Below are 26,749 nucleotides of genomic sequence, written 5' to 3' on the forward strand. Positions count from 1 at the left end.
ACTTCTGCATTTAAGTAGAGTCACTTTGATATGATCCAGTGGTTGATTTGTTTTGGAAGTTAGATTGGAAGGTTTGTCAGCTGGACCTTGCATGAAAAAGGCATAATGGGAACTCCAGAAGCTTTCACCATTATATAGAAGCCTTGGAATGAAAGTTGCAAAGAGTTCCTAGGGAAGCAAGAACGGTTGTCAAACATCTTATCCCATTCTGACATATACTGGATCCCCCCTAGAATGACACAATGTTTATACCTTGGCATCATTTTGGTAATGGAAGAATTCCACTTATCACTAGGGCCTTTCCTTAATTTGTGACATGCGTGGAGAACTCTGTCATGTTTATTTCCATATCCTGCAGGGTTCTAAATGTCAGGTTGTTTACCCCAACATGAGCCACCATAATTTTGTACTCATATTTATCTGATTTATGGGTCTAAAGGGCTGTTGTACCGTCAACAATCTTAGCTCCTGAGGGACAGTTCACTGTCACCCTGCTTTTGTCCAGCCTTGTGAGTATGGAGTCTGTGAGCCTAATTATGGAGTCACCAATCACTAGTCCATTTCAGTTTGTGTTTAAAAGATTGCTTTGGTGTAATTAGTTTAGTGTGCGCAGTTTATTACTTTGAGCTGCATTGTCTGTAGTCATTATTACTTAGATAAAGATCACCTTTTTGTAGGTCTCATAAAGGATTGCGAGCCTGGAGGTGACTTTTTTATGCAGATGTATGAGCGGGCAGATGCCTTGTTTCTTTGTCTGGGTCATTATTCCTTTATCTCAAACATTATCAGGAAGGTGCATGTGTTTTTGCATCCTGTAGGATCATAGCTGAATAGGTAAAAAATAAAAGGTTTAGGAATGGGTTTCATTGGATGCACAAATATATTTTTCTGAGGAGTGTATCTCTCTCTCTCTCTTTCTTTTTTATTACATTTATCAGAAGTTACAGTGCAATTATGAAAAAATGGGGCAGCATTACCCCAGCTATGTATTACACAGATACTTGGCATTTTATCCCCAACTCATTGTGTTTAGTGCTACTGTGGGGTTTGAATGTGGTATACACCATTGTGTTTTACATGGAATATATTCCATTGTATTTCGTGCATTTGTGGGGTTTGAATATGGTATAGCCCTTTGTGTTTTACATGATTGAGGGGTTTGAATGTGGTGTAACTCGTGTTTTTTGTGGTTGTGGGATTTGAGCAGGATATATTCCATTGTGTTTTGTGCATTTATGGGGTTTGAATATTATATACCCCACTGTGTTTTGTGCATTTGTGGGATTTCAAGGAGTTTGAATGTGGTATACTTCATTGTGTTTTGCATAGTTGTAGGGTTGGAATATGCTATATATATAGCCCATTGTATTTTGTGCATTTGTAGGGTTTGAGTATGATATACATGCAGTTGTGGCACTTCAGTATTTTATACCCCATTGTGTTTTGTGTTGTGACTCGGATTTGAATATAGTGTTCCCTTTTGTGTTTTGTGTGATCTGGGGGTTTGAATATGGTATACCTCATTGCGTTTTGTGTTGTTCTGACTCTAGTTAGTTAGCTGGAAGGCTTCATGATGAGTAGAACAATGTAGATTAAATGTAAGACAACATAAGAAATGGGAATCAAGATGCTTTTGGGGTAGATGTGAAATATATTATTAGAAGGATAACCATTTCATAGGTTCATAGGTTCATACTAGGCTATCTGCCCTAGGGCATTTATAAGCCTAGCCAGAGTGTGTTTGGCTTTCGCCACCCATTTTAAATTAATTTTGCTATGCCCTTTTTCGAGGTTAGTATACTGTGCCTCTGTCTAACAGTGACACAGAAGTGATAACCGGGGTAAATCTACGATCTCCCATCCACTCATCAAGATTCCTCTTGAAGAGAGTCAATGAGGGACTTTGCCTAACCCGGACTGGGATTTTATTCCAGAGTGAAGGGAGCCTCTGGGTTATGAATCTGTCCCTCCAGCATGTCCTATTTATTTCAGTGCTGAGGTTCAAGTCTCTCGAGCGCGTAGCTCGATGAGATTAATTCTGGGTTGGACATGGCTTTATACGTCAGGCACAGATCGCCTCTGAGCAGGCGGTATGCCACTGAGTAGTGCTGGAGTTTCTTTAACCGGGCAGAATATGGCATCTGTTTGAGCCCTTTGATCCTCTTGGTGAGGTACATTTGGGGTCTTTCTAGTTGCTGAAGGTGTCTGGTAAGGTACATCCCAAAAGGGGCATTGTACTCAATTATGGGCCTGATGAGGGATGAGTAAAGAGGCACGATGACCTCCCCTGATCTACATGTGAATCCCTTCATGATTAGGTGGGCTATATAAAATGTATTTCAAACCACTTTGGCCACGTGGTTTTCAAATGAGAGATTGCTATCAACTTGGGTCCCCAGGTCCCTAATTACTTCTTCCATACTTAATGGATTACCACCTATGTGGTAATTTGTGGGCACTTTGTTTTTGCCAAAGGGGATGACTCTACACTTTTTGGCATTTAGCTTGAGGCCATGGCTCTGGCACCAGTTGTCTGTTTCTATGAGGCCCTTTTGTAGGATGCTTGTGTCAGCTGGTGAGTCGATTATGGCGCCTAGTTTGCAGTCATCTGCGAACTTGGTCAGCCACAGTCCTTCCATGTTGGCCTGTACCTCCGAGAAATGTATACCGAACAAGAGAGGTCCCAGGACTGAGCCTTGTGGGATGCCACTTGTAACTGGTTTGGAGTCTGACATGGCTCCAGCAATTCTAACCATGTGGGTTCTGTCCTTGAGCCAGTTTGCAACCCATCTAGTGACATAGGGGTTTATATTTAAGCTGGTGAGCTTATCTATAATGCCCAAATGGGGTATTGTATCGAAGGCTTTTGCGAGGTCCAGGTAGGCTGTGTGGACCACCTTCCCCTTGTCAATGGCCTTGGTGACTGTTTCAAATAAATCGACCAGGTTTAAGAGGCAGGATCTGCCCTTAACAAAGCCGAACTGGGTAGGATCCAGTGTCTGTAGGTCCCTAATATCTTTATTTATGAGGTCCATGATGATCCTTTCCATAGCTTTGCAGACCAAGCTAGTCAGACTTATGGGGCGATAGTTTCCAGGATCTGTTGAGGCAGCACCTTTGTGGAGACGGACCACTGTTGCTGTACGCCACTCTTTGGGTACATATCCTGTAGTAAGGCTGAAATTGAACAGTAGTTTTATGTTTGGGTTTAGCTCTTCTTAGAGTTCATGTAGGACGCAGCCCGGGACACCGTCTGGTCCCTTTGATGCTGTGTTTTTTGCTTTGGAGAAGGCGGCTTTTACCTGAGCATCTGAGATGTCAGGGGGGCAGCACTCTGCTGGGATAGATATTTGCCCTTTTGGTGGGGAGGGGGGGAGAAGTTTGCGCTGAACCTGTCAGCTAGGATGTTGGCAATATCTGTGGGTTCGGTGTAATTTTTGTCATTTTGGACTAATTTTGAGCATATCTGGGAATTCCCACCCAGGTTCCTAACATAACTAAAGAAAGCCTTGTGATTATCCTTAGTGTCCTGTGCAATTTTTCACTCGAAGCTGGCCTTAGACGATTTTATGAGTGCCCGTAGTTTTTTGCTAATACTGATCAGAGATGCCTTCCCTTTTTGGGATTTTGCTCTGTCATGTAGTAGCTTCCTCCTTCTGTTGTATAGTTTGTTTATGGCTGGGGTCCACCAGACAGGACGCCTGCCTTTGGAGGACTGGGTCTTGGTTTTATTTGGGATTGCATGTTCCATGCATTCCTGAAGGTGTTCATAGAATGCGTTTATAAAGAATTCTGCAGTCTGGGCCGTATTTTCCACAGGTCCGGGGGCTTTGAAGGATTCCACCTCGGTTTTGAGGAGTGTGAAATTTGCTTTAGAGAAGTTTTTCACTGTGGTTTTCTGGGCAGGGGGTGGGGTCGGGATGTGAATATCCAGTGAGATTAGTTTATGGTCTGATCTTACCAGTGAGGGATACACTTCTGGTCTGGAGCATAGAGCCCCCATGTTGGTGATGATCAGGTCCAGTATGTTTTCCCCTCTTGTGGGAGTGGTAACAAGTTGTTCCATAGCATTTGAGTTTATAAATTCTAGGAACCTTTGGGCTAGGGTGTTGGAGCTAGAGTAATGCTCCCAGTCTATGTTTGAGTAGTTGAAGTCGCCCAATATAATGGTGTTTGGAGAGACCTTCATATTTTCCAGTGTTCTTAGGAAGGCCGAGTGGGGTTCCTGGGTTTGGGAGGGTGGTCTGTAGCAGGCTATAAACTGGAAGGCAGTTTTACCCACTGTTAGTTGCACATGGATAGTCTCTGATGCTTCGTGCTGTGCCACCAACCATGAGGTGTGGGTATCTTTGACGAATATTGATATTCCCCCTCCTTTTGTGGTTCGGTCCAAGTTTTGGGGACGAAAAGCATGGTATGAAGTATAACCTGGTAGTGCTGGGGTGCTCTCGTGAGCCTTGAACCAGGTTTCTGTTACTGCACAGATATCGATGTTCTCCATGCTGAGAGTTTCGAGTGCATGCATCTTGAGGTTTAGACTTCTGGCGTTGAGTAGCATTACTCTTAGTTTCTTATCCCTTGTGATACCTATGGAGGTGGGTTTGTCTTTTGAGCCTTGCCTAAAAAAGGCACTATGGGGGTAGCAAGAGCCTTTGCCAATATCCGAAAGCCCAGGGGTGACAGGTGCAAGCCGTCCCTAGCGAAGCATTGTGGCTTGTCGAGCATGTCATCCCAGGCTGACAGGCATTGGATCCCCTTTGAATGACACCAATACTTAAGCCAATTGTTGCAATTGATCATCTTGTCTTCATATTGTGAAATCATTCTTGGTGAGGGTAATATGCTATTCAAGGTCAGAGTCATACTGGCCTGGGCTACATGCTTAGAGAGCTCCTCTATGTCTCTTTTCATGTAGTCCAGGGAGGTACGTCTCAGGTCATTCACACCTGCATGGAAAATGACTGAGTCATATTTGTACTTGCCTTGGAGTGACCTGAGTGCTTGTGTTATGTGGCGGATCCTAGCGCCCGACAGGCAGCTCACCGTGACCTTCTCCTTGTTCAGCCTGGTGAGCAGGACGTCAGTGTGCCTGACGATAGAGTCACCTATTACAAGTGTATCAGGTGTGTTGTTTAGCCTTAAGGGCTGTGACTGTTCGGCACACTGGCTTTGTGAGCTATGTGTTGCACGTGTTTTGTTTTGGGGTAGCGGTTGCTTGGGTGTCTGCTTTGGAGGTCTCCGCTGCATAGGCAGATTTTTATTTAGAGCCTCGAGTATGTTTTTGTGTGTTTATGTGTTTGGTTTGCTGTCGTGGTAGGTCTATGTGAGACTGGAATTGTAGTGAGTGTGGTTTCCTTCTCCTCCTGACTGGTTACGCCAGTACTGAGTTGAGAGAGCTTAGCCTCCAGTTTGGTTATATGGTTGCATCTCTCACATGTGTTGGAATTTGTTGGGAGGAGGAGAGGGTTGTCTGTGTACATGAGGCAGTTGTAACATTGCCTCAAGATTCCCAGATTCACCAGCTGTACCGGAGAGGAGATTGACAACTGACCTTTGGACATGCTAGAATAGTATTGGGAATTCCTTTATAATTGAAAAAGGGCCAATGGGGAACAAGGTACTCAAGGGAGTTTGTGAGGGTGTAGTGCTTTTAATTTTTTAGTGCTGACTTATATAATTGCTTTAGTGAGCAAGTGCCAGGCTTTAGAGTAGGAATAGGGTGTTTATTATGAGAACTAGATCAGTTCTAAGGGAAAAAGTGAAGAGCAGACTTTGTGGAGCCGAGAATGGTTTAAACCCAATTAAGCGGAGCTGCCCGATGCTGCGCTATGCGCAAAATCGCGCAAAGCCGCGCCAAAGCGGGTTTTATATAGAGGGACTTGAAAGAGCTAGAAATTGGCCCAAAACGGCCAATAGACTACCAGATTCTTGTGCTGGGAGCACTCCTCCAGGGATAGATAGGCTGCTCTAAGCTCCCCACTGCCACTGGTGAACAAAGAAGCCTCCCTTTATCCAAGAAAGGAAATGGGCAACACAGGAACTTTCCAAAAGTCCAGAATACAGCAAAGCCTGTATTTGGACTACTCTAGGTCAGGAAAGACGGGAAACAAGGATAATTTTTTTTTTTTTTTTGCAACAAACAGCAAGAAAATGCAATAAATATGTAAAACAGGATAGCGCACTTGAGTGTGTAGCCTCAACAGGTAAATGCAACAAACAGGACAAACTTTAAAAGTGTAGGTGCAAAAACAACTTTAAACAGTTTAAAACAGTTCAAGAAGCAGAAATATTTGCAGTTTAGCTAGATCGGACAGTCGCCCAGGTAGTAGCAGGAAAAAAAACACTTTTATCAGGTTAGCAGTCACTCTTTTAGCCTCTCTGCTGCTAGCACCACTCTGCAGGACCACGAGGAGCTTGTCTGAGTAGTAACAAGCGCAAAAACCGCGCCAAAGCAGGTTTTATACAGGGGGACTTGAAAGAGCTAGAAACTGGCCCAAAACGGCCAATAGACTACCAGATTCTTGTGCTGGTTTGTAGAGACTGAGAGCTGAATGAAGCACAGGCCTGACACTGCTTGTCAAGATGGGCAGCAGCCAAACAAAGCAAAGGGAGTATGGATCTTGGGGGGGGGGGACTTGTGCCCCACACTTGGTGCATATCTTAAATCCTTGGATGTCCACAATTACAATTTATAACTCTAAAAAACACACACACACACACACATACACACACACACACACACACACACACACACACACACACACACACACACACACCCACACACACACACACACTCCAAGTAGTTGAAAGTAAATAAACCACTATGCTAAACCACTATTCTAATATTCATATATCTATATTTATAAGCACTCCTAAGAGCTATTAAGTATCAACAATATGAAAACAAAACATACTCTATAACAACTAACCTAACTAACTACCTAATTCTAAGATATAAACACTCTAAACTTCCAAATTTAACTAGAGAGAAAAAATTATCTTGGTAGAAGGAGGATGGAAGAGTATTAGCTAAAATGGGTCTATATTACCATGTCGAAAGACGTGTTTGCCAAACATGTCTTAATCGACAAAGAAATATCGACCTGTTAAAATCCCGAACAGCAGATTTAGAGAATTTTTTCCCAGGGGAAAAAATCGCTTGCCTTTACACAAAAAAAAAAACAAACTTTCAAACCTTACATAGTGGAGGGCTTTGCCCCGCCCCCCCCCCCCTAACTAAATATATCAACTCCGAGATTGCACTACAGTGGAGAAAAAGACAAATCCCTGATGATGGGCAAGCGATTTTTTCCCCTGGGAAAAAATTTGCTGAAGCGACCATTCGGGATTTTAAAGGGTCAATATTTCTGTGTCAGTTAAGACGTGTTGGGTGAACACGTCTTTCGACATGGTAATATAGACCTAATAAAATCATTAGTGGAACACCAGAAAGGAAGAGCAGCTGTGAACCCTAGTTACCATTGTTGGTGATTTTTGTGTGGACTCTAGTCAAGAAAAGGAGTTTCATGCAACTTGTTTTACTGGTGCTTTGGGAGGTGCATGCTTAATTCTGGACATGTGCAGTCTCCTGACCAAGCAGCAAACCGCTTGACCGCGGCCACTCTGGACACTCTGGAATCTCTACATTGTTGGTGATACAACTTCAGGTGTCACGAGTACAGTGAGTCAAGGTACCCCTCTTCTCCCTAGATGGATGAGTTAGCACTGGCTACTCACTCTCATCCTCCCCCAACCAGTCCTTCCAGTCCCTGTGTTGCTAGTCAAACATGGGTCATCTGGGGTGCAGCCAGGGCTTTATCTCAAAGTGAGTTTAAATAAGAAACAATCTTAACAATTTCCATTGTACATCGCAAATCTTATTAGGCAATATTACATAATATTGCCCCCATCAAATATGTCACGATTAATAAGTAACCCAAAATCTATCTGTTTTACAAAAACTGTAGAAACTATAGGATAACATCCAGAAACCAAGCATCTTAACTGTGCAACATCCAGCTGTATGGCTATCCTTTCCCAAAAGTCCTGTAATCTTTTATAAGTCAAACTGTTCCCTTTACCTTTACATAAGCTCTTTCTTCTCAAAATTTGCATGGTTAGATCCATTAAACTGAATGCTTACATGCAGTTTCCAAGAGAATACTCACATTCTACAGAATCTGTATCTTAATAACTTCCTGATATGTTAGTGTCAGTGGCTCATCTGGTAGCAGACACTCCACCGATTCTGGAAGGCTGTGTGTTTTATCCCTAATCCAGGTTATTGTTACTGCCACTGCAGTTCAGTATGGTAGGGGTGGTGGGCTGCACTTCTGAGTGTGTGTTCCTTCAGATGAGATATTAAACCAAGGTCCCTTCTGCCAAATTTGGTAGTTTAGGTGAATGTAAAAGATCCCATGGCACTAATCAGAAAGAAGAGCAGGGAAAGTTCTCTGGTGCCCTAACCAAATTTCCCCCAGTCAGTATGAATACCACCTCGGGTCTACCCTGAAAGGAGGGCACTGTGAACAAAGACTAAATAAATAAATAAATAAATAAGGTTGGGTCAAAAACTGCCCCTACAAAGTCAAATAAAATTTCCAAACTGTTCTGATACAGCTTAAGTGTGTGGAACCAAAGGTACTAGGCATATCATATCAAATTGCTTGCCCATCATCAGGGATTTGTCTTTCTCTCCACTGTAGTGCAATCTCGGAGTTGATATATTTAGTTAGGGGGGTGGGCAGGGCAAAGCCCTCCACTATGTAAGGTTTGAAAGGTTTTTTTTTTTTTTTTGTGTAAAGGCAAGCGATTTTTTTTCCCCTGAGAAAAAATTCTCTAAATCGGCTGTTCGGGATTTTAACAGGTCGATATTTCTTTGTCGATTAAGACATGTTTGGCAAAGACGTCTTTCGACATGGTAATATAGACCCATTTTAGCTAATACTCTTCCCTTCTCCTTCTACCAAGATAATTTTTTCTCTCTAGTTAAATTTGGAAGTTTAGAGTGTTTATATCTTAGAATTAGGTAGTTAGTTAGGTTAGTTGTTATAGAGTATGTTTTGTTTTCATATTGTTGATACTTAATAGCTCTTAGGAGTGCTTATAAATATAGATATATGAATATTAGAATAGTGGTTTAGCATAGTGGTTTATTTACTTTCAACTACTTGGAGTGTGTGTGTGTGTGTGTGTGTGTGTGTGTGTGTGTGTGTGTGTGTGTGTGTGTGTGTGTGTATGTGTGTGTGTGTGTGTGTGTGTGTGTGTGTGTGTGTGTGTGTGTGTGTGCGTGTGTGTGTGTGTGTGTGTGTGTGTGTGTGTGTGTGTGTGTGTGTGTGTGTGTGTGTTTTAGAGTTAGAAGTTGTAATTGTGGACATCCAAGGATTTAAGATATGCACCAAGTGTGGGCACAAGTCCCCCCCCCCCCAAGATCCATACTCCCTTTGCTTTGTTTGGCTGCTGCCCATCTTGACAAGCAGTGTCAGGCCTGTGCTTCATTCAGCTCTCAGGCTCTACAAACCAGGCGATAGATAGAAGCGAACTGTGGAGAGTCTTCCTCCCCCTCAGACAGAATCTGCTGTACCTTTTACTTCCACTGCATCCCCTTCAGCAAATAAAAACAAGAGGCCCAGGCACAAGCAGAAAGTAAAGGATAAAAAGAGACTAAGAAAGAAAATATGAGTAAAAGGACAAAGAGAAAGAAAAATGAAGGCAAAGGAGAAATCAGACTCTGAAAAGTCTCAAAAGTGCTCCACTTTGTTGTCCGGTTCAGATCCCAAGGTACCTTGACATTTGGAGCTGACAGTCCCTCAAATCTATCCATCACCATCTTGGTCCTGGTTTTCAGAGAACCCCATGCTACACTCACCTATCCTTCAAAAATGAAGGTACTCAAAACCAACTTCAGTGGAGTTTCAACTCGGTCATCCAGAAGCCTGAATGAGCAAGTTGTCTACAGGATGATGAGGAATTTTCTTACAACGCAGATCCAGCTCAAAGTTCTCTTGGTACTGTCTTCAGGAAGTTTACCGAGTGTTGGGTCAACTACCCCTCTTCCTCTTTCTTCAGACCCGGCTATCTTTGCTCTGATCTGACTCAGAACCAACAGTCCGAGTTACTTTGACTTTCACAGGTTCCATTTCTCTTTCAGCTCCAATATGTTTAGATCCGCAAGAGATTTCTGTCTGGAGCTTCGGGGCCAGGGCTCAAGGGGAAGGGTCAACACCAAAATTGTCAGAGCCATTTCTTCTTCTTGGCACTTTACAGCTTGGCACCGAGGGTGGCCTCGTTGTCGAGAATCCTCGGTCCAGAGGTTTCTTTTCTGTCTGAGGACAGGAAGTCTCTTGCAGAGCCAATGGCATCTTCTGCCTTTGAGGTTTTTGAGCAAGTCCTTTCAATGGCAAGGGAAAAGGAGCATCTGTACAGTTTGGTTTCATCTGAACCCTGGCAGGAATTAGCTTCTACTTCCCATCTCCCTGTTAGACAGCGACAGTCAGTTCCACAGGCTTCCCAGGCTACATGCTACATTAGCTCCCAGTCTGATTCAGAACCTTCTGATCACCCCCAGAACCAGTTCACAGGAAACAGATGTGCAAGCAGAAGCACTCAGACTATTCTCCAAGTCATTCATGGAAAACACAGACTTGGAAGAAAGCTAAGGCTCCTCCAGATCCCCCTCTGAAGACATCACCTTTGGCGAGATCCTTGAATTGATGAAGCAAAGAGGGTGATGATCCACTGATAACCCTTATTCAGATGAGTCTTGTAATCTGGAAGCATTTGGTTCCAGCTTTTCCTCCTGGGCGGTACCACCTATTGACCCACTCATTGATTTGATGGCACAGCAGGTGAGGAAGGACCCTGATGTGGTGGAACCCATCCCCCAAGAAACCTGATAGGATTTTGGCAGCACCCAAAGACTTGAAACAGTGTCACAAAGGTCTACCAGTAGATACGATGGTGGTAGCAGCAGCCACAAAAAAGGAAGTATCGAAGGAAAATTCCTCAGTCCATCCCCCTAACAGGAAGTCTAGGGCTGTGGACCATTTTGGGAAATGGAAGTACACTTAATCGACTTTTGCATTTAGAGTACTGAATTATCTAGTTCATTTTACCATATTTCAGAAAGATCTAACCAAGGTAATTTCCAGGTCTGTGTCAGACAACCTGCCTGCAGATGTTCAGAAGCAGTGGACTCCCAGCTTTTTACCCAACAGTCTACTTCCAGTGTGGCCATGTGGCTGCTTTCAAATGCAGCTGATGACACATTCAGAGCAGCAGGCACCAGCATTACCACCTGTTGGCATGCCTGAATGTGTCTGTGTGATTTTGTCAAAAGCTTCAAGACTTCCTTCATTAATGCCCTCTTTGTTGGCTCCACCTTATTTGGACCAAAAGTGAAAAGTACAGTAACCAGGAAACAAGAGGGTAAGACTGTCTCTGAAGTTGGAATCTCTTTTCCCACCCACCAACGAAGCTGTTCTAGGAATCAGTGGGCTGGAAAGAAGATGTGGTTCCTGAAGTCACAGAACTCTTATCAAGATCTTCCTGGTGATGGAGAAGGTAATAACAATGGAAATTGCCCTAGTGACAGAGGTGGACTGCATTACCAGGGCTTTCACTGTCCATTTACCAAAAAGCCATTTCAGCGCAACTGAAGGGTTGCCAGACTGCTGCACTATGGAGGCAGTTGAGAGGCACTTATCTCTAGACCTGCAAGCGTGGCAAAGCATAACTACACATTATTAGGTGCTAAACATAATTTCCAGAGGCTACTCAATACCATTTTTCCTTCTTCTTATCAAGAAAAAGAAAGTTCCTGATATTTCATCCAGTCAGTGGGAACTCGTAGCAGTAGACATTTCCAAACTGCTAGGGAAAAAAAGTAATCCACCCAGTCCCTGAAGAGCAGTTAAGACTCTGGAGTCTACTCAAGGTTCTTTTTAGTATCCAAGAAAATAGAGGACCTCATACCCATCTTGGACCTGAGTCATTTAAATCAATATGTCAAACAGACAGAATTCCAGATGGTCACACTTCATTCCATTTTGACTCTCCTGGGGAATCATGATTAGATGTGCTCCATAGATCTCAAGGATGCCTACTATCATGTGAAGACAGAGAAGCATTCGAGGAGTTTTCTCTGTTTCCAACTGTGAGCCTATCATTGTCAATTTAGAGCCCTGCTGTTCAGTCTAACCATAGACATCAGGGTATTCACCAAGATGATGTCAGTGCATCCTCTTCTGCTAGGGATCCATGTCCTTCCTTAGCTTGATGATTGGCTTCTAACCACTAAGGCCCATGACCAGTAATTGCACCATTGGGGCCTTCTGCTTCATTTGATGCAAGACCTAGGGATCACAGTCAGCTTCAACAAAAAACACCTGACCCCCTACTAAACAAATAGATTTTATTGGGTGCCACCTGGACTCCAGCTTAAAGATTTTCAAACTCCCTCACTCCATATTCCAGTCTGGTTCTCCTCCAACAAGATTAATACTCATTATACTGAGCATAATGGCATCTACAATCCTCATGGTACCATTAGCCAGATTTTACATTTGAGTGCTTCAGTGGACCCTAGCGGTGCAGTGGTCACAAAATATATCATCTACTCAATGACAAAGTTTGGCTTACTCAAATTTGCAGGCAATACATATCCTAATGGATAACATCTCCTTCAGTTCTAGAAGGATGTCCACTCCTTATGGACCCCCCTGTGGCTGAAGTGATCACAAAAGCAACCCTTCTAAGGTGGGGGGGGGTGGTATTTTGAAGGGAAGACAGTCCAATGTACTTGGTAACATGCAGAGGTCAGCCTTCACATCAGTGTCCTGGAGATGAGGGCAGTTCTGCTAGCATTGCAGGCATTTCAGGATGCCCTCCTCAGGGGTGTGATACCTGGACAGACAGACATGTTGGTAGTATGGTACATCAACAAACAGGAAAGAACATACTCCTATCTCCTATGTCAAGAGGCCATGTGAGTTTGGCAATGGGTGATGTCTTCTCAACACCTACTAACAATAATGCATATACTGGGGTTGTCCAATGTACTGGTGGAAAATTGAGCAGAACCATCCTAATGCCTCATGAGTGACTCCTGAATCCAGCAGTAACAACTTTGATTTTCAGTCGCTGTGGCCAGCCTTGCTGCAACCTGTTTGAATCCTACCTGAGCAACAAGTGCAGCAGTTACTTTTCCCTGACCCCTCTGCAGTGGCAGTCACTGAGGGATACTGTAGTCCACCATTGGCCCTCAGGTCTCTTCTATGCCTTTACCCCATTACGCTTGATAAACAGGTTCATCCAGAAAGCAAGACTATGCAAGGCCAAGGTGATCCTCGTTGCTTCTTGCTGGCTTTGACAAACATTGTTTCCGTTCCTATGGCCTCTGCTAGTACATCCCCAATGATGATGGATCGTTATCCAGACCTATTATTCCACTGTGAAAGTGCAAATGGCAGCTATCTCAAGTTTTCAAATAAGATAAAATGACAACTCTGTAGCTTCCTTGAGAGTTTTTAAGGCCTTTGTGAAGGGAACCTTTCTTCGACGGCCACCTATAAGAGATCCAGAACCTCCATGGGACATTTCCATCATGTTACAGAAATTGACACAACCACCTTTTGCAATGGTAGCATCAGTTGATTTGAATTTTCCCTATTGGTAAACAATTTTTCTGGTGGCAGTTACTTCAGCCAAGGAGATTTCAGAGATGCAAGCATTTTCCTGCAAGCTTCCCTATTTGGTCTATCACAAAGGTAGAGTTTCTTTAAGAACTAACTCATCTTTCCTTCCTAAGGTGGCATCCATGGCTAATTTAAACCAGTCAATAAACCTACTGTTATTTTTTCCAAGTTTCTTAAACAAAGGCAAATACATTCTACATACATTGGATGTTCACTGCCAGATTAGGTTCTAACTTCAAATGACAAACCATTCGGGAAGTCCGACCAATTCTTTGTGGTGCTGTCTAACCCTAAACTGGACATAGCAGTGGCTGTCAGTGGTAACTGAATGCATTCCTTTGTTTACAAAAAGAAGGGCTTGTCTTTACAATCCAAACCTAAAGCTCATTACATAAGGGCAATGGCCACATCAACAGCCTTTTCCAGTAGACAACCTATTGATAATATTATGCTGCAGTGACTTGACCAATAGTGCATACCTTTGCATTTCTTTACAAGTTAGATGAACAATATAGATCACATTCGGTTCCACTATCCTCAGGAATGTCCTTCCTTGATACTGCCCAGGCCTATCAACTTGGGAGTCTGTCCCGTAGTTGAATTGGATGAAAATGACAACACTGGATGTGACAGTTATGTACTTAACAAAATGATAGATCCATGTTGTCAGATTTTCGTTCAGTTCAACCTCATTCCCACCTGCCCACTTCCAAATTGACACAAATGGGATTCTGGTGGCTGAGTTGTCTCTAGTATACCCTGTCTGTAAGCAGTCCTTACTGCCTCTCTCCTAACCCTGCCATTTTTCCTATATTCTGGATTTAGTCTTGAACTGGGCTAATATGATTAATATGAACATATATCAGTTTCGATATGGAGAGACTACCTTAATTGGGGCAAACTCAATCTGAGATACTGAGGTGGAGTTCAGGGAATTATGGGCAGAGGAGGAGTCATAGCTCATGAACTGAAGAGCTTCAGAGTAGGCTAAGGTTAGAACCAGTAGGATCCAACAACCCATACTTAAACTGGACAAAAATCAGACAACATGGATCTATCGCTATAGTAAGTACATAACTTTCGAAAAAGAAAACTCCAAACTGCTGAATTCCAAAAAAACCGCTTACGCACACAGCAACCTGAAACTCGGCACTTTATTGCTTAAAACGCTAAAAAATTACACACATTTTTCGTTTAAACCTATGTTTAAACTTCATCAGAAATTGGCAAACACCGGCTTGCTTTAATCCATTCAGTTATATAGCAACCAATTAGTCCGTGCCCGCCAAAATTCAAACCACTACAACAAGTCTTTAAAGCCACAGTTCTTATTTCACAAATGTGACTTTTAAAATAACATAAAAATTACTTGAATGAACTTCTTTTTGACTGTTTTAATTTGATTTGAAATATTTCCCCCGGGTTGACTGACAAATTTGTTCCGCTATGTATATTAATAACAATGTGTTTTAAAACACGGAATACACATAAATAAATGAAAAAATAAATAAAGTTGAGTGTCATTCATATTACGAACTAAATTTTACTAAACAATGTGACATCCTAAATGTTCGTTTCAGGCTAATTCACTTAGAATCATTTATTTTAAACATAAATAAGGATGTTTGTAAAACATTAAATATGTGCAGCATATTATGCAAGGCAATCACTATGGACAAATTATTGTACGTAATTTATATTAAATATTAAAAATTACAAATTAAAAATTAGCAATAAGCATTTCCTTAAATGTATTATTTTTTATTATTATATATGTATATACAGATTTATGCTTTATGCATTAATACATGAACTAACTCATACGCTAATTAATAGCATTAAATATAACCTGATATTCAATTAACAGTTGTCTCAATGTATTTATGACCAAGGTCCGATCCTACTTACCACATTTATATATATTTATATGATAACATTTATATAATAAAATATCTTACATGTCAGTGTTTGAATTCATTGACATGATATAAAAATTGTAACTATTATAACTAAAATATGTTCCTTTTATGCAACGCTTGTATTGTGTATATTATGGGCAGCTATATAACCATAAACACTGAAAATACATTAAATATTAAAAATATAATTGATGTATATATACACACCCATAAATAAGTAAATAATTAACTAACTAACTAACTAAATAAATAAATAAATAAATAAATAAATATGGGGCATTGTTATTATCTATTTTTATTTTTTATGAAAATTGTTAATATATATAATTGATTATCTTTCCAAGCTTCTTAGTTTTAACAAACTACTTATTGAACATTTTTCATTTAGACCGGGGTAGGTAAATGCATTCAATTTAAATTTGCCATAACAATTCACTTTTCTCTAAAAGTAAATTGAATGGACCTCCTCTCATGTCTTGCTTAAGATGAAGCAAAATGTATGATTGGGATATTCCATTACATGCCTTGACAATGCATTGTCTTCTTTTTGTAAATTGATGCTTCTTATGTGCTCATACACCCTGTCTCTTAGCCTCCACTCCGTCTTTCCAATATAGAAACAGGGGCAACATTGACAAGAGGCCAAATACACTATTCCTTTAGAGTTACAATTAAATTTCCCTTTTATGTAAATTTTGTAACCATTAATAACTGATGAAATGCCTGAAGACATGTAAAAACAGTAAGGGCAATTTCCACATTGTCCCATCCCTCTATTCATTATTACTGATCTATTATTCTGATCTTTCTGCAAAATATTTTTCAGGTTAGATCCTTTCCTACATATAATTTTAGGCATCGATCCTAACTTGACCATTAAGACATGGTCATCTTTAAACATATTCCAGTTTTTAAGTCATGAATCCAGATAAAGGAGGAGGAATTGTTATAATGGACATGGTGGATTGTAAAAATAAACTAAACGTCCATCTTACATCAGATGTTTATGAGAAATCATCAATTAATGAATACAACCAAGCTAATCAATTCATCAAAAGCTTGTTGAATGAATTGTTCATAGAAGCGAGAATTGATATCCATCTCTTCAACTATTTAATGATAGAAGTGCCAAAAGTACCAACTATATTCAGAGTGCCAAAAATCCACAAAAGTATACAGAATCCACCATTTAGACAAATAGTGGATGGTAGAAATGCTTCTACATATGCTTGTGCCAAATATGTGGATTTAATCCTTAAAAATGTTGTCATTAAGGATGAATGGATTATTAAGGATTCATGGAATTTTCTGGAGAAGATTAATAACTTAAAGTATCAGCAAGAGAATAATTTCATCTCAATTGATGTGAAAGAACTATATACTAGTATCCCTCACCAACAAGGCATTGAATGGGTACTAGAAAATATACGTAACAAAAATGCACAAACAGATGAGATAGCTCTTGTAGGAGAATTGCTGGATATAATTCTGTCATATAACTTCATCTTATTTGACAAGCAATTCTATAAACAAACAAAAGGAGTTGCGATGGGATCCCCATGTGGATCAAGTTTTGCGAATCTAGTTATGTCCTATTGGGAGAAGAATTTCATCTTTAATAATATGGCATTCAAGGACAAAATAATTTTCTACGCTAGATTCATAGATGACATTTTAATAATTTTTCAAGGAAATGAAAATCAGGCAACAGATATGATAAACTTCTTCAATAGGAGTACCAGTTTTTTGCGATTCGCTCACACATTCAATGAAGAATTTATAGCTTATTTGGATGTGAGCTTAAGCAAGAACATATCAAACGAATGTTATGAAGCGAACATTTTTAGGAAATCAACTTACTCCAATAAATTCCTGCATTTCTCTAGCCAACATCCTATACACCAGAAAAAATCGGTAGTAAAAGGACAACTTGTCAGGGCAGCACGTATGATTACAACTGATATAGAATTTGATAAAGAATGCTTGCTGTTAAAACAGATGTTCACTAATAGACAATATCCTCCTAGTTTCTTGGATCCAATATTAGAAGAAGTCAAAACAAAAAGACAAATGGGCTACTTCATTCCCATATTAAAATGGAAAGATGTTACCATTTCAGATGCAGGAGGTCAAAACATCGTTGAAGCATATATAACACCAAGAGAAGGACCAAACAACAAAAATTATAGTGCATCATGTATCCTAAGATATTCCATGGACTTTAACAACATCAAAGAGATAATACTTAAAAACTGGAATATGTTTAAAGATGACCATGTCTTAATGGTCAAGTTAGGATCGATGCCTAAAATTATATGTAGGAAAGGATCTAACCTGAAAAATATTTTGCAGAATGATCAGAATAATAGATCAGTAATAATGAATAGAGGGATGGGACAATGTGGAAATTGCCCTTACTGTTTTTACATGTCTTCAGGCATTTCATCAGTTATTAATGGTTACAAAATTTACATAAAAGAGAAATTTAATTGTAACTCTAAAGGAATAGTGTATTTGGCCTCTTGTCAATGTTGCCCCTGTTTCTATATTGGAAAGACGGAACAGAGGCTAAGAGACAGGGTGTATGAGCACATAAGAAGCATCAATTTACAAAAAGAAGAGAATGCATTGTCAAGGCATGTAATGGAATATCCCAATCATAAATTTTGCTTCAAAGTTATTTTTCAACTTAAGCAAGACATGAGAGGAGGTCCATTCAATTTACTTTTAGAGAAAAGTGAATTGTTATGGCAAATTAAATTGAATGCATTTACTTACCCTGGTCTAAATGAAAAATGTTCAATAAGTAGTTTGTTAAAACTAAGAAGCTTGGAAAGATAATCAATTATATATATTAACAATTTTCATAAAAAATAAAAATAGATAATAATAATGCCCCATATTCATTTATTTATTTAGTTAATTATTTACTTATTTATGGGTGTGTATATATACATCAATTATATTTTTAATATTTAATGTATTTTCAGTGTTTATGGTTCTATAGCTGCCCATAATATACACAATACAAGCGTTGCATAAAAGGAACATATTTTAGTTATAATAGTTACAATTTTTATATCATGTCAATGAATTCAAGCACTGACATGTAAGATATTTTATTATATAAATTTTATCATATAAATATATATATATATATATATATATATATATATATATATATATATAAATGTGGTAAGTAGGATTGGACCTTGGTCATAAATGCATTGAGACAACTGTTAAGTGAATATCAGGTTATATTTAATGCTATTAATTAGCGTATGAGTTAGTTCATGTATTAATGCATAAAGCATAAATCTGTATATACATGTATAATAATAAAAAATAATAAATTTAAGGAAATGCTTATTGCTAATTTTTAATTTGTAATTTTTAATATTTGATATAAATTACGTACAATAATTTGTCCATAGTGATTGCCTTGCATAATATGCTGCACATATTTAATGTTTTACAAACATCCTTATTTATGTTTAAAATAAATGATTCTAAGTGAATTAGCCTGAAACGAACATTTAGGATGTCACATTGTTTAGTAAAATTTAGTTCGTAATATGAATGACACTCAACTTTATTTATTTTTTCATTTATTTATGTGTATTCCGTGTTTTAAAACACATTGTTATTAATATACATAGCGGAACAAATTTGTCAGTCAACCCGGGGGAAATATTTCAAATCAAATTAAAACAGACAACAAGAAGTTCATTCAAGTAATTTTTATGTTATTTTAAAAGTCACATTTGTGAAATAAGAACTGTGGCTTTAAAGACTTGTAGTGGTTTGAATTTTGGCGGGCACGGACTAATTGGTTGCTATATAACTGAATGGATTAAAGCAAGCCGGTGTTTGCCAATTTCTGATGAAGTTTAAACATAGGTTTAAACGAAAAACGTGTATAATTTTTTAGCGTTTTAAGCAATAAAGTGCCGAGTTTCAGGTTGCTGTGTGCGTAAGCGGATTTTTTGAAGTACATAACTTTCCTTCTTTTAGCATTTCCGTAGGACATCATTTACATGCCTAGTCTCCTTACACTGTCATTACATATAAGTTTAAGTGGATAATATTTTAAAGAGTCTGCAGCAATTGTCCTAAATAGATGTAAAAATGTTACTTTCTTGAGTGTTTTTATTATTATAAGTAGGACTGATTTTCAATATTCAAGGTAGTTATACTGTAGATGGTTATTATTGGGATCATTTTCCATGCATTCCAAGCTGTGTCACTCTGTTTAATTTTTTTTGTTTTATGATCTCTGTCATCCAGGGACTTTTCTTTGCTTTAATTACATTACATTTTCATTACATTACATTAACTGCTGATGTGTAAGTTGAAATACAGTATTGTGAATGTTAGTTTGGTTATATCATGGTGTCCTGTCAGTGGTACTGCATTGTCTGTCAAGTCAGGGTAGTTTGTGTTTTTGAAAGACCTGCCAGTTGTTAGTAATCTGGGCTGTTTTATTGTCTTGAATGACCAGTAAGCAATAATTAGGCAAGTGTTACTGATGGCATTGTGTTATATGTGAAATCCTGCACATTTTTGTTTTGTATTTTTATTAGTTGCTCTACTGTTGAATGATTGTCTTTCTGTGTGATAGGCCTTGTAGATGATAGTACTAAGTGTTCCAAGCAGTGGGTCTGAAGTATTTTAGTTAGTGGGGCTTTATGGGGTCTGTGGCATTAAAGTTTAGCTCTCCTAATGTGATGCAGTTTTGGGGTATGACTTTGGGAAACATATTTTGCATGATTTGATTAAGGTGGTAGAAGATGTGGGAGGTATATAGAATTATGTTATATGCAAGTAAATATATCTGCCTAATCTGATATGGAGGACTTATCCAAATGGGCATTTTATTTTTCTAGGAGTTGGTTGCCTTATATGCTGTGATATTAACTGATGGGCCCCCATTGTTTAATTAGTAATGTGGTGACAACACTTGTTTTATGTCCTAGGCTGTTGTCTCTTATAATATTGTGTCACCAGTGTTTGAACATGAACTTTAAATACTGGATCCCAACTCCCATGTATATAGGGTCTATATTAAATCAATGAACACTTAAAAAAGCGAACGGTAATTGATCAACCCTATGTAAGTGAAAGCTTACAATGTCGAAGTGTCAGAATAGCGATTTTTTCATCCCCCACACCCCCCCACTTAAATATACCAACTCCGAGACTGCACTACAGTGCCGAAAACGACAAAGTACCGAAGCGGCCAAGCAAATTCTTTCCCAGGCAAAGAATTTACTTAACAGCCGCTTAGATATTTTCTTTTTTCTGGCTTTTAAGTTCGACCAAGATGCATATATATAGATCCTGTATATATTTTTTTATATATATATATATATATATTTTTTTAAGGTGATTAAAACTGGCTGAACTGTTCACTATTGAATATCTGTATGTTATTCTTACTAAGATATTAGATCGCAGGTTACTTAAAAAAATCTATAGAAAAACGTGTTCTAAAAATAATTGTTTATGTTATGACAGCTGCCATCTAAGACATATAATGAGGAATATACTGTAAAGGCAATTTATTGGGGCAAGACATATTTGTACTACTCATTATGAATATTTTAAGATCACCAGCGACCTAATAAGTAGATTCCAACATAGGGGTTATCTGCTTGATGTTGTACAATGTGCCAGTAATGTGGCTTCAGTTTTACCCCAGGACAGTTTAATACAGTCTGGTGAGAGAGAGAGTAACATGGTTAATAAAAGATTAGATATGTTACTACCTACAGTACAAATATTAAGAAAATTGCCAATGCCAGAGCAAAAGAATGTTCAAACAAAAAAATTGTAATCAGTTGTGTGCCATTAGATGCAAAAGGGAAGGGAATGGTTTAGTTAAACATATAAAACAGCATTTTGCATCCAGATTTGTTTTCACTGGTGTCATCATGGAGAATGGGAACATTACATGATCAAAAAAGATGGCTTGTTCTACTTGGGATATCATTCAAACCTGGGTTGAATGAGTTGCTATGAATGTATTGGGTATTGTTTAAATTTGAGCTGAATGAGTTATTGATGCGATTTATGTTTTTATCCACTTAAGCATTAGAGAGAGACTATTAATCATAGTAGATCATGTGGTGGGAACAAAGTTGTATTTAATTAATGTGCATGAGTTTTTTTTTGTTTTTTTTGGTTTATGCTGAGGAGGCTAGTTATTTATAGGCAAAACCAGTTCTATTTCTTATCATGTGAAAGCTGCAATGATTAAATGTTTTTAATCTCTTTTGGTACTTGTTTCTTGGTTTGGGTTTAGACATGTGAAAAGGCAAAGATAAAGCCATATCAGCACACAGCATGAGGACTGGTAACTGGATATCAGAAAATAAACAAGGTATAAATCAAAAGAAAAGTTCTGGAACTAAAAACAATGGTTCAGTAATCAATTAATGGTAATACTTAGGAGCAAACATATTCAGTAATATAAAAAGAGTCATAATTGCAGATAGAAACACTAAAGTATGTCTATTCTCCAGGCACTGGACATCCCTGAGTCCAGATATCTGAGCCGGGACAGCTAAGGAGAGTGACCTCAACCATTTCTTGGACTACCACAACATAGACAAATCCCAAAGGGCTGTCAGCTGTTGGGATGTAGGAGTATCCATTGACCACTTAGCAGTGGGGGGTGATATGTAAGGAGTAGCTGAATCAAGAAGCACCCCTTGGACTAGGCTTAGAGCAGGTCTGGAAGAGGTGCTTCCCTTGCTTGGAGTCCACTCTGGATTAGATAGGTACTGGATATCGGGTGTTTGGAGTGGGGGAGATAGAAGTTCATTAGTTCTGCTTTTTTTTAATGTTGCTGGAATATTTGGTGTTGGTTAGTCATCTGTGGTGTGGTGTCTGATTTTCATCAAATGACTTCTGATTTGTGTTTTATTATGCAACTCCTTCTACTTAACATTCTGCTATGTAAGATAATAAACGTCTCCACATCACAACCCTATTATGTCTGAAAAACAAGATATAAACATCTTCACACTGCACCACTTGTATGTCTGACACAACAGAATGAAAACTGAAGTGCTTTAAATTAATTATGTGTCTCATATAGCATAAACATAATGGAAACAACCATGAAAATGATGTATGCGTTAAGCTTTTGGTGGTTACATGCAGATGGTCACACTGCAGCTCCTTGCATTTTGCATCTTTGTTTGTTCTATATTCATTTTACTTGCCATTTGTGTATATTTATGCCTTACCCGTGCTTAACTAATAACGTCTAGTTTTCAGCTGTAGACCCTGACATAACAGTAAGCACAACAGTAGGATTAAATACTATGTATTCAAGGTACTAGTAGAATGGGAAGAACAATTCACTGCATTGTGTAAAACAGCAGGTAAATTGTGGGACTGTCTGACGTTAGAAAGTAATAATGACTGATTCCATTTATGCAGTTGCACATTATAAAATAAGCATATGGGGGCAGCACAGTGGTGCAGAGGATAGAGTTGTTACCTCACAGCAAGAGGTTACCTGGTTCACTTCTCCGCTGGGATGCCTTCTGTGCGGAGTCTGCATGTCCTCCCTGTGTTCGCATGGATTTCCTCCAGGTGCTCTGGTTTCCTCCCACATTCCAAAGACATGCAGTAGCTGGATTGGACACGCTAAATTGTTCATAGGTGTGAGTGTGGGTGCAAGTGTGTAGTGTGGAAGAACTACCGAGATAGGACTAGCCACCTGGCAGTACAAACTTTGGCTGTAGGTGATTGTCACTGTTGAATGACACCATGACCCCATGTATAAAAATGGGAAAAGGGGCTGTGGATGGATCGTTGGATGGAGATTCTTAAATGTATGTTACATAACACACTGGTTTAACCACATATAGTATGCACAGCTTTGGAAGCCATATATACTGTGAGGGGCATTAATCTGGTGAAGGGGTTTGCATAAAGCATAATAGTGGAGGGTAGGAGGTAAGACAATAGAAAATGCAAGGGGCAGAAAAGAAGTCTGGGGATATTCTCATTTGAAATGAGGAGAAAAGGGGGTATTTTATAACTGCACAAGGCTTTAGGTGGGACATCTGAGGAATGCAGATAAGAAGGAAGGGCAGTGGAGGAGGAGAGATAGAAATCATAGTATTCACTTTCAAAGCACAGATTTCAGACGGGTAATGAGAAAATATTTCTTCATTCAAAGAATGACAGGTATGTGGAGTGAGCTTACTGAATATTTGGGATGATTTAAAACCACTGAGTCTTTAAAGGTAGTAGCATTTATTAATGTAATTATTTATTAGTCAGATAACTTTTTCAGCCACAACCTGTGCCCAAAGCAGAAATAATCAGTGCACATTACATTATGCACAAACATGAGATTAACAGATGTAAAACTTTGGCATCAAAATTTGAGACAGGTTACTGTAGTCAGTAAGTGGTATAAGAGTAGGGCAATTTAGGGGAAAGAAATGGTGTGTGAAGATGAGCAAATGTAAGTTTCTAGCTTCATCAGCGGGGCAGATGAAATATTTTGCCTCCTTCTTACAGCATTATGTGTATATGAATGTTTGGTAGTAAACAGGTTTGTAACAATATAAAGGAAATTTGGATAGAGAAAGTTGATACACAATTAGAGAAGAATTAGTGCATGGTGAGTATCACTGTTAGCTTCTGACTTGGGAATTCTAACATCCTGCATTCTTTTGTAAATGTCGTTTGTAGGATTGTGAAGGACTATGGAAGGACACGATGTCGGCGGCACCCACAACAATCCAGTATCACCACAGTAATCAAATCCCATCAGTGGGAGGTTAGTTATGCCCCAGCTCCAAGTGACATCATCTGGTAAGTGTGCATAGTTGTCACTTTTGTTAAAACTTGTGAATTAGAACAATCACATTGATTTCCATAATTTAAACAAATTAGTTATCAACATCTGTAAACTAAAGAATGTTGTGGTCCAACATGATTTTAATTACAGCTTTCATTTGACAAGGTCTAGGCCCAATTATATAAATACATCTGTTTGGCCACTTATAGCTACTTATGAGTGACACATCTTAGCTTTTTGTTGTGTAATTATTTTGATGTTAGAAGCATTTACAGCTGTTACGTCAATTCTGTAATGACAGTAGGGCTAAGTGAAGTCTAAAAGGGCAAAGATTTGCTTTAAGCTGAAGCCATGAAAATCTAAGACCAGAACAAGCCAAATAGCTTAATACCTTAATGTAATAAAGTAATTTAATTCTTTAATAATACTTTATTCTTTCCAAAAACAAGAAAGAAAAGAAAGAACAAGACAAATACCGTATTTTGTATCATTATACTTCAGATAGTAGTATATGAGGAGAAAGATTTATTTATTAATTAAATAACTTGTTTATTTGTTTATTTGTGTTACTTTATTTTAGGTAGGTAGCCAGGTTATTCATCTGGAACAGGTACATTTACTCTGGAGGCACAGGGAGAAACATCCAAATATCTAAGCATACATGTATATATATATATATATATATATATATATCTATACATATATATATATATATATATATATATATATATACAGATTTCAGGCTGGTAATGAGAAAATATTTCTTCATTCAAAGAATATGGAAGGACACGATGTCGGCGGCTCCTACAACAATCCAGTATATATATATATATATATATATATATATATATATACATACACACACACACACACACACATGCACACATATACATGTATACATATATGTGTGTGTATATATATATATATATATATATATATATATATATGTGTGTGTGTGTGTGTGTGTATAAATCAATAAAATATAAACCCACAGTGGCTAAAAACACAATGGAATTTATAAGCCGGAACCACCTTAAACTTTCATGCAATATATAACATTTCTTTTTAAGGGAATTTATCCCCCCCCGCCACAAATTAAAAAAAATATATTCCTAACAACTCTTTTTCTTTGGAAGCAAAAAAATGGACATACCAAGCAAATTTATTAATTTTCCAAGAGCCATGGTACTCAGCACATCAGCTTTCTTTACAAATGACATAAGAAATCTTGTCCATCTCTTTAATATATTAAATAAATGGTATAAAATAAGTGTCTACTGCATACTTACAGAGTTATGGTAGTATTTTCAGTAGGCCTAACTATACCCATATTATGTACAGTTTCCCAAACAGTACACATTTATGTAGGTTAAACAACAGACCTATACTATGTAACTTGCTTTGTAAGATGAGAAATGTTTCATTCATTGTTTCCGTAGATTTAGTGACAATATTAAGATCATCAGCATTTGGCAAAAATAACATATATTTGTACATGGGACAGTTTCCAGTGCTGCACCAGAATGCCCTACTGAACTCTTAGTTAATACAGTATTTATCACTAAAACAAATAATAATCCACTTAATAAGCAGCCTTGTTTCACTCCTCCAGCAAGATGTCTTTTTTTACCTAATCAGCCATTGACTAATGGCCTAAGCCATAATTTTAATTGCTGGAACCTGTGTTTTGAGAGACTGCCTTCCAGACTATCTGCAAATATACAGTGCTGAGTATATTTTTTGGTTATAGAGTTTAATTGCTGCTTAGATCTCTGTTGAAACTGTTGTCTCACTGTTCTGAGAGACTGATCTGCAAATATACAGAGTTGAGTATTTTTTTTGTTTTTTTAGAGTTTGTACTGTTAGTTATTGCTTAGATCTGTGTTGAAACTGTTTTGTCCCACTCACCCTCCCTATTTTTGGTTTGTAATTTAAATTTTGTGGCTTTTGCAGTTGCCCGTCCCACTGTAGATTTGATCTGGGACATTCCCCCAGTCCCATCTCTTTACCACATTCTACCTAATAAACTCTCTCTGCACTTGCTTTTAGTCCTTTTTAATTTAGTTGCATTTTTTAAACTGTGTTTGGTCTAATATTGCTACATACTCAAGTGTGCTAGCTGGCACTGCATGTGAATTGTTTTTACTACTGTTTTTGCTACTTTTCTGTAAAAAAAAACTGTAAGCCTGTTTCCTACCTTTCCTGTAACTAGTGTTCCAGATACAAATTTGCTGTATCCAGGACTGTATGTAAGCTTCTGAGCACCCCAAGCCTTTCTGTGTTGGAGGGAAGCCTTCTAGCTTATCAGT

At 38.6% G+C, this 26,749-nt stretch overlaps 1 protein-coding gene across 1 annotated transcript in view; it reads left to right on the plus strand.

Moving 5' to 3' along the window:
* TMEM63C (transmembrane protein 63C) overlaps positions 1-26,749 on the plus strand; it is a 2,716,247-nt gene that overhangs the window by 2,001,156 nt on the left and 688,342 nt on the right. Inside the window, exon 16 of the mRNA XM_044073895.1 lies at positions 24,332-24,454. Within this exon, the coding sequence (XP_043929830.1) occupies positions 24,332-24,454 (123 nt within the window). The remainder of the gene's footprint in view (positions 1-24,331; positions 24,455-26,749) is intronic.

Source organism: Protopterus annectens, chromosome 6.part0, assembly GCF_019279795.1.
Source record: "Protopterus annectens isolate FY-2018-M chromosome 6.part0, PAN1.0, whole genome shotgun sequence".
NCBI lineage: Eukaryota > Metazoa > Chordata > Ceratodontiformes > Protopteridae > Protopterus > Protopterus annectens.